At 48.5% G+C, this 7,727-nt stretch overlaps 1 protein-coding gene and 1 long non-coding RNA gene across 4 annotated transcripts in view; one reads left to right on the top strand and one right to left on the bottom strand.

The window, feature by feature from the left end:
* Positions 1 to 379: 379 nt before the first annotated feature.
* Cyp1a2 (cytochrome P450, family 1, subfamily a, polypeptide 2) lies at positions 380 to 7,300 on the top strand. Its single transcript, NM_012541.4, is given in 7 exon segments — positions 380 to 427; positions 1,452 to 2,287; positions 2,850 to 2,967; positions 3,878 to 3,967; positions 4,236 to 4,359; positions 5,112 to 5,198; positions 6,738 to 7,300. Coding segments are annotated over 6 exon segments (1,542 nt in total). The 5' UTR covers positions 380 to 427; positions 1,452 to 1,459; the 3' UTR covers positions 7,033 to 7,300.
* The window catches only part of LOC148004155 (uncharacterized), a 22,379-nt gene continuing 21,758 nt past the window's right edge, over positions 7,107 to 7,727 (bottom strand). For all 3 annotated transcript variants that reach the window (XR_015627727.1, XR_015627729.1, XR_015627728.1), the window contains exons 2-3: positions 7,705 to 7,727; positions 7,107 to 7,612 (exon numbers count right to left, since the gene is read on the bottom strand). The exon at positions 7,705 to 7,727 is cut by the window's right edge. This is a non-coding gene — a long non-coding RNA (uncharacterized LOC148004155). The remainder of the gene's footprint in view (positions 7,613 to 7,704) is intronic.

Here is a 7,727-nt window from a genome sequence, read left to right as displayed (position 1 = left end):
GTTGGCTGTGGGGCTAGGCATGTCCCTTGCTCATGGGTGGGAAAGAGGCTATACTTGTCCATCAGCTTAATTTTTACACCCGAACTCTGCCGTCTTTGAAAGAAGTGTATTCTTTCAAAGAAATATACCCTGGCCCCTAAAATGTCATATTTTTTATCTCTATGGATATTTATCTCCATGGACCCAGAACCACTTCTGACCCAAAGAGCTATTCCTAAGCCCCAAGTGAAATGTGGAACTGAGGGATCATGGCTTGAAGCCAAGAATTGATCCTTTTAGCTTTGTGCAGTATCCAGCTTTGATATCAAGTGACCTGGGCAGCTGAGCCAGTCCAGAGGAGGTGGTATTATAAAAGGCCCCTTGTCAGAACCCAGAAGTCCTGGACTGACTCCTACAACTCTGCCAGTCTCCAGCCCCTGCCCTTCAGGTATGTCTGTGTGTCTTTCCAGACCATGAAATCCGCTTCTATTTCCTAAATACTATTAGAGATGGAGAAACAGGGACCCACCTTAGCTTCTCTTTTTAACATCCCCGTGTGTGTGTGTGTGTGTGTGTGTGTGTTTATATGTTTGTGTGTGTATCTCTGTTTCTGTGTGTGTGTGTCTGTCTGTCTGTCTGTCCATCAGAACACCAAAGCTTATGTGTGGCTCTCAGAGACAACATATTTCAGGAGTCAGTTCCTTCTTTCTACCACATTGATTCCAGGAAGACTTGCCAGCAAGTGCTTTAACCACTGAGCCATCCATCTCACTAGCCCATTATCTTTAATTAAGCGGTTTCACCCAGGCTTTTTCTAAGGACAGTTACCCGGAGTGAAGAGGTAGGGAGAGAATACCCACCTGACATTGGACAACCCGGGACCTGGCTGTAGCCTACTTCGGCCTCTAAGCACAGTGCTAAAATGAAGACTCACTTTTGCAGGAGGTACCTCTGTGGGTAGTGATAGAGTTACTGAGAAGGGTGGATATCACAGGCCATTGATAACCTCCCAGGGAAAGCGGCCTTCTGTTGCTGGCAAAGGGGCATCTTCTGTTCTTTGGTATGTAGAGGGAACCGACAATGTGTTGGACCCTCTGTTAGAAAGTGCAGCAAACACTCTGTTATTGGTGCTCTTGAGGGGCTGCCTTTAGTGTCATTATTTTGGAGTGGTCACTGGCATCCACACCAGTCTCAGAATTGGACATGAGAAAGGCAGACAGAACAGCCTGGGATGGAAATCCAGACACTAAAGTTGTAAATGCAAGGCTCCCTTCCAGCCCTTGGCTCCTGTGACGGGGTTAGGGCAAATCCCCGAAAGAACAAGACACATGCCAGGTAGATTCACTTTTCTGATGTGGGGCTGAGGGTCAAACATAGAGTGTATGTCAGCGCCTACCGAGTGAGTGAGCGAAAAAAATAAATGGAAGGCTCAGAATCCATCTTCAACCAGTCCATCTCCATTTCTCCTGCAGTCGTACAGATGGCGTTCTCCCAGTATATCTCCTTAGCCCCAGAGCTGCTACTGGCCACTGCCATCTTCTGTTTAGTGTTCTGGGTGTTGAGAGGCACAAGGACCCAGGTTCCCAAAGGTCTGAAGAGTCCTCCCGGACCCTGGGGCTTGCCCTTCATTGGGCACATGCTGACCCTGGGGAAGAACCCACACCTATCTCTGACAAAGCTGAGTCAGCAGTATGGGGACGTGCTGCAGATCCGCATTGGCTCCACACCCGTGGTGGTGCTGAGCGGCCTGAACACCATCAAGCAGGCCCTAGTGAAGCAGGGGGATGACTTCAAAGGCCGGCCAGACCTCTACAGCTTCACACTTATCACTAATGGCAAGAGCATGACTTTCAACCCAGACTCTGGACCGGTCTGGGCTGCCCGCCGGCGCCTGGCCCAGGATGCCCTGAAGAGTTTCTCCATAGCCTCAGACCCCACATCAGTATCCTCTTGCTACTTGGAGGAGCACGTGAGCAAAGAGGCTAACCATCTAATCAGCAAGTTCCAGAAGCTGATGGCAGAGGTTGGCCACTTCGAACCAGTCAACCAGGTGGTGGAATCGGTGGCTAACGTCATCGGAGCCATGTGCTTTGGGAAGAACTTCCCCAGGAAGAGCGAGGAGATGCTCAACCTCGTGAAGAGCAGCAAGGACTTTGTGGAGAATGTCACCTCAGGGAATGCTGTGGACTTCTTTCCGGTCCTGCGCTACCTGCCCAACCCAGCCCTCAAGAGGTTTAAGAACTTCAATGATAACTTTGTGCTGTTTCTGCAGAAAACAGTCCAGGAACACTATCAAGACTTCAACAAGGTGAGACTGAGAGGCAGACTGTGATTGCACTGCCACCAGAGAACTCCCAGGTACTCCCGGGTGCTGCCATGTGCTGCCAAGACCTTGGAAGGCTCTGGGCTACTTAGCAACTGTAGGACCTGAAGCCTTTCCTTACAGCTCGCCTCTGGGGACTGTTCCAAGCCCCAGAAAGCAAAGGCATGTCAACGGAGCCTTGGCAGAACTTTGCAATATGGGGTGGGGGTGGTGTCACTAATTTAAAGGCTATTTATTGTTCTTCAGGAAATGAACCTCAACAAAACCTAAGTAAGCTCCAGCTTCATGTCAGTTTTCTTCCCTGTGTTCACCCTATCTCTTCCTCCTCTGAAACCTGAGCCCTGGGGTTATGGGAAAGAAGGGTCCGGGACACATGAAATGACTATGCTCTGTTTAGCTCTGATGCTAGTTCAAAAATCTGAGCTCCAGCCCAGGGCCTGGAGGCCAAGGCAGTTCTCAGGCCCCCAAGGGTATATCAAATGGGATGGGCGAGGTTGGGCATTGGGCACCGAAGTGCCTAAATTCTCTTAAACTTGTGTGCTCCTAGAACAGTATCCAGGACATCACAGGCGCCCTGTTCAAGCACAGTGAGAACTACAAAGACAACGGTGGTCTCATCCCTCAGGAGAAGATTGTCAACATTGTCAATGACATCTTTGGAGCTGGTAGGAGCCACATTCCTACCTCTCCATGTACCAACTGCTATTCACCCACACCCAACCTATCAGCCCATTCATCAACAATGTCAGGGGACACTGGTCAGACACCTGCCCTAGGACCAAGGTGTGACCTCATGCTGCCCACCAACTCCTAGGAGTAACTCAACTCAAAGGAGTTCCCTCTCCTTTGGAGGTCTGGGTTTACCCACAGGGAAAGTGTAAGAGTTCTACCACCTAGAAGTTCAGGCTTATAATCCCAGCTGCTGACTGAGAAACGAGTGTTAATGGGGTTTTATCTGTTTGGGTTTCGGATTTGGTTAGTTTTGAATTGTTATATTTGAGACTAGGTGTCACCTCTGTATTCCAAGTTGACCTCAAACTTACTGCAATTCTCCTGCCTCTGACTCCATAGTGTTGGAATTCTAGATATAAGCTCGGCTTTTTAAGATTCTGTTGAGGACTCAGTCCTTCCCTCAGGGTAAACACAGGGACAGAGAGAGAGAGAGAGAGAGAGAGAGAGAGAGAGAGAGAGAGAGAGAGAGAGAGAGAGAGCTCCATTTGTGTTGAATGGTTAAAAAAAAAAAACAAGGGGTTGGGGATTTAGCTCAGTGGTAAAGCGCTTGCCTAGGAAGCGCAAGGCCCTGGGTTCAGTCCCCAGCTCCAAAAAAAAAAAAAAAAAAAAAAAAAAAAGAAAGAAAGAAAGAAAGAAAGAGAGAAAGAAAAAAACAACAACAAACAAATAAAAAAAAACCATTTCCCTCTGCTCATCTTTTTTTTTTTTTTTTTCCTTTTTCTTGGAGCTGGGGACCGAACCCAGGGCCTTGCGCTTCCTAGGCAAGCGCTTTACCACTGAGCTAAATCCCCAACCCCCCTCTGTCCATCTTATTTCCCCTTTACCCTACTCCCTGCTGCCCAGGATTTGAAACAGTCACAACAGCCATCTTCTGGAGCATTTTGCTACTTGTGACAGAGCCCAAGGTGCAGAGGAAGATTCATGAGGAGCTGGGTATGTATTGTTCCCAACCCTAAAGTCAGAGAAGCCCTGAGGTTCTGGGTCACTTGACCTACAGACATATGTTTATGTGTCCACTATGTGTAAGTCCTGGGCATATGGCATCCCCCACTTGTCTGGATATGTTGTTGGGTGGGAGGATTATGGGGGTCTCAGAAACACAAGGCAACAGTCCAACATAGACAGAGTGATACTAGTGCAGGAGGGACCCACGTGAATGGAGTAGGCAGAACATCCCATGAATTCTGTTTGTGCTCTGCAGACACGGTGATTGGCAGAGATCGGCAGCCACGGCTTTCTGACAGACCCCAGCTGCCATATCTGGAGGCCTTCATCCTGGAGATCTACCGATACACATCCTTTGTCCCCTTCACCATCCCCCACAGGTAATGACCCTATGCTATGCCCCCCAAGTTTTCATACTTTCCTCCACCTAGCCTCTCGGCTCTGGCCCCAGCTCAGGATCAATCTCATTCCTGAAGCCTGTCCTCAGCTCCTGACCTCAGCCCCTGGTCTACCCCACCCAGTCCAGTCCCCTGTGGCCCCAACTGTCATTCACCTCCACTTGTATTTGCTCCCTGTGGACACCTTCTCCAGCCAGGTGTTCCTCACTGTCCCTCTCAAGGGTAACCCAGGCACCTGCCAACTTTGCTTAAGTTTGACCCTCCCTGGAAAGACCACATATCTGGCTCCCAAATTCTACTCTTGCCCAACATCAGTCCTGACTGTGCACTCTTCCATGTAGACGCTCCTTTTGGCTCAGTAACTCTCCAACGATTTGTAGAACTTCCAGCCCACATTCCCTGATTGTAAGCACGAGCATTTAGCTTGGCTCAAACCCTAGTCTGGTTATTCCTAGTTCAAACAGCTACAGATTCATCATGGCAAGTCCCAACTGCTACTTTCTTGGCTTCAGACTGCCCCAATGCACAAAGAGAGGCTAGTAAACAACTGTTGAAGCGCAGGGTCCCAGAAAAGGAAAGATAACTGGGCCTATATTCCCTGACCTTCACATGGTCTCCCAGTACTGGGTTTGGAGACTGTGGTAGTCAGAAACTGAGATAGAATGGAGGAAGGAACAAGCCACATCTCAGCTTTTCCAAGCCCTGAGATTGACATATCTGTCTTCTTTCCTCAGTACAACGAGGGACACCTCACTGAATGGCTTCCACATTCCCAAGGAGCGCTGCATCTTCATAAACCAGTGGCAGGTCAACCATGATGAGTAAGCACATAGCCCTCACGGGGAAGGGCAGGCTCTCTGGTAGGAAAGCTGTCTGTCTGTCCCTTCAGGAAGGGGCAAGCTCTGTGGTAGGAAGGCTGTCTGTCTGTCCCTTCAGGAAGGGGCAGGCTCTGTGATAGGAAGGCTGTCTGTCTGTCCCTTCAGGAAGGGGCAGACTCTGCGATAGGAAGGCTATCTGTCTGTCCCTTCGGGAAAGGTCATGCTCTGCAATAGGAAGGCAGTCTGTCCCTTCAGGAAGTGCTTATAAGAGGAACGCCTCATTGCTAGATAGCCTATTGAAGTGACAAAATTTAGACCCTGTTTCACAAACTTCAGTGTACAGGGAACTTAACTAGGTATGCGGTGTGGGTGGTAAATGCTTGTAATCCACCCTATTGAGGAGGCTGAGGCAGGAGAATTACAAGTTCAAGGCCAGTGTGAACTTCTAGGTGAGTTTTAGGCTAGCATAGATTCCATATCTGTTGAAAGAGAGAAAGGAGAGGTAGAGGTAGAGGTCGAGGTAGGGAAAGAGGGAGGAAGGGAAGGGAATGGGGAGGAAGAAAGGAAGGAAGGAAGGAAGGAAGGAAGGAAGGAAGGAAGGAAGGAAGGGGAAATTAGGAAGTTTCCTCATATCCCAAGGTTCCAATCTGATAACAAGGATACCCCAAATGATTTATGGGAATCATCTAATGACTCCCTTGGGAAAGTCCACTCTAAATTGTAGGTACGAGATCCATCCAAACCAGGACATACTGAATATGAGAATGCCATCTGTATTTGTATTGTCAACTTTTAGTCAGAAAAATGAGCATGAGCTGAGTGAGCACTGAGCTCCGTGCTACTGGGCTATTGCAAACGGGAGGGAGAGCAACATGTCTTCCCTCTTTCAATAGCTCGCTGGTAGTATATGTGGTGCAGAGGGCCCTAGTTCCTAGACCCCACATACGAGAAGGAGAGAGCTGATCCTTACAAGTTGTCCTCTGTCCTCCACATGCACACGAGTAAATAAATAAAAATATGATTTAAAAATTAAAATACAATCACAATCCACTCTTTTTTTATTCTTCTCTTATGTATTATATCCCAGCTGCAGCCCTCCCTCTCCTTCCCCCAGTCCTTCCCCCTAACTCCCTTCTCCCTCAGATTCCCCTCCTCAAAGTCCACTCTCTTTAAAGTTGATCATTTTAGAGAGAATTTTTTTTTAAAAGTCATTAGTATGGTTGGAGGTGCAGCTTTGTTGGTAGAGTTGCTCACCAACCTTGCCCAAGGCCCTAGGTTCTATTGGAAGTACCAGGTGTGATAGCACAGGCTTGTAATCCCAGCACGTGGGAGGTCGAGGCAGAAGGGTCAGAATGTCACCCAAGGTGACCCTGGGGTTATGAATGGCGTTCAAGGCCAACTTTAGGTGCATGAGACCCAGTCTCAAAACCAACACAAAAAGAACAATAACAGAAGGAAATAAACAGCAACGTTGGTGCCTTCCGCATGCAGCCACCCTTTCCAGAGGCCACACAGCTCAGGTCCCATCTGTTCCTCCCACAGGAAGCAGTGGAAAGACCCCTTTGTGTTCCGCCCAGAGCGGTTTCTTACCAATGACAACACGGCCATCGACAAGACCCTGAGTGAGAAGGTGATGCTCTTCGGCTTGGGAAAGCGCCGGTGCATTGGGGAGATCCCGGCCAAGTGGGAAGTCTTCCTCTTCTTAGCCATCCTCCTGCATCAGCTGGAGTTCACTGTGCCACCGGGCGTGAAGGTGGACCTGACACCCAGCTATGGGCTGACCATGAAGCCCAGAACCTGTGAACACGTCCAGGCCTGGCCACGCTTCTCCAAGTGAAGATGGCCGAGACATCGGCCGCCACCCTTGTTCCTTTTCCTTTCTTTTTAAATAACAGCTTTTTCAAGATACAATTCCTCCACCATTTAATTCAGCTCCAATCAATTTTCAATATTGTCTACACTGTTCCCTGCAAACCCATACCCATTAAGATTTATGACTATTCCTCCTACCCTGTTTCGCTTGCTGTGCCACGTGCTAATCTAGTTTTTGACTCAATAGATTTGCCAACTCTGGCTGTTTCATATAAATCCAGTGAGTTATGGTCTGTGACTGGCTCCTTTTACTTAACACAGTTCTTTCCAGGTCCATTTATATTGTCATACGGGTTCATAGGCTTTGCTTTCTTGAATCCTCTTTCCTCATAGTCACAATGGGCACTTCATTTACTGCTTTCTCCTTATGCTTGGACACTTGAACACTTGAAACTTGGACACTTGAAAGGGACAGAGAGGAGGGAATCCAGCTGATGGTGGATAAGTAGTTCCTATGTCCTATCTCAAGTAGAAGGTGTGGCTTCTCATAGTCAGGGGAGAATAACATCCTCAGATGTGCTCGGGTTTCACTGGAGGGGATGACTCTGTGGGTAAAAGAGGTTGTTGTTGTGCAAGCATGACAGCCTAAGTTCGAATCCCAAGCACCCACATAAAATAGGGACCCATCCATACTTGCCTGTAAAGGGGCAGAAACAAGTA

This window comes from Rattus norvegicus, chromosome 8 (assembly GCF_021556685.1).
Source record: "Rattus norvegicus strain SHRSP/BbbUtx chromosome 8, alternate assembly SHRSP_T2T, whole genome shotgun sequence".
NCBI lineage: Eukaryota > Metazoa > Chordata > Mammalia > Rodentia > Muridae > Rattus > Rattus norvegicus.
Note: the sequence above shows the minus strand (reverse complement) of the source record. Positions and strands in the feature narration are given on the sequence as shown.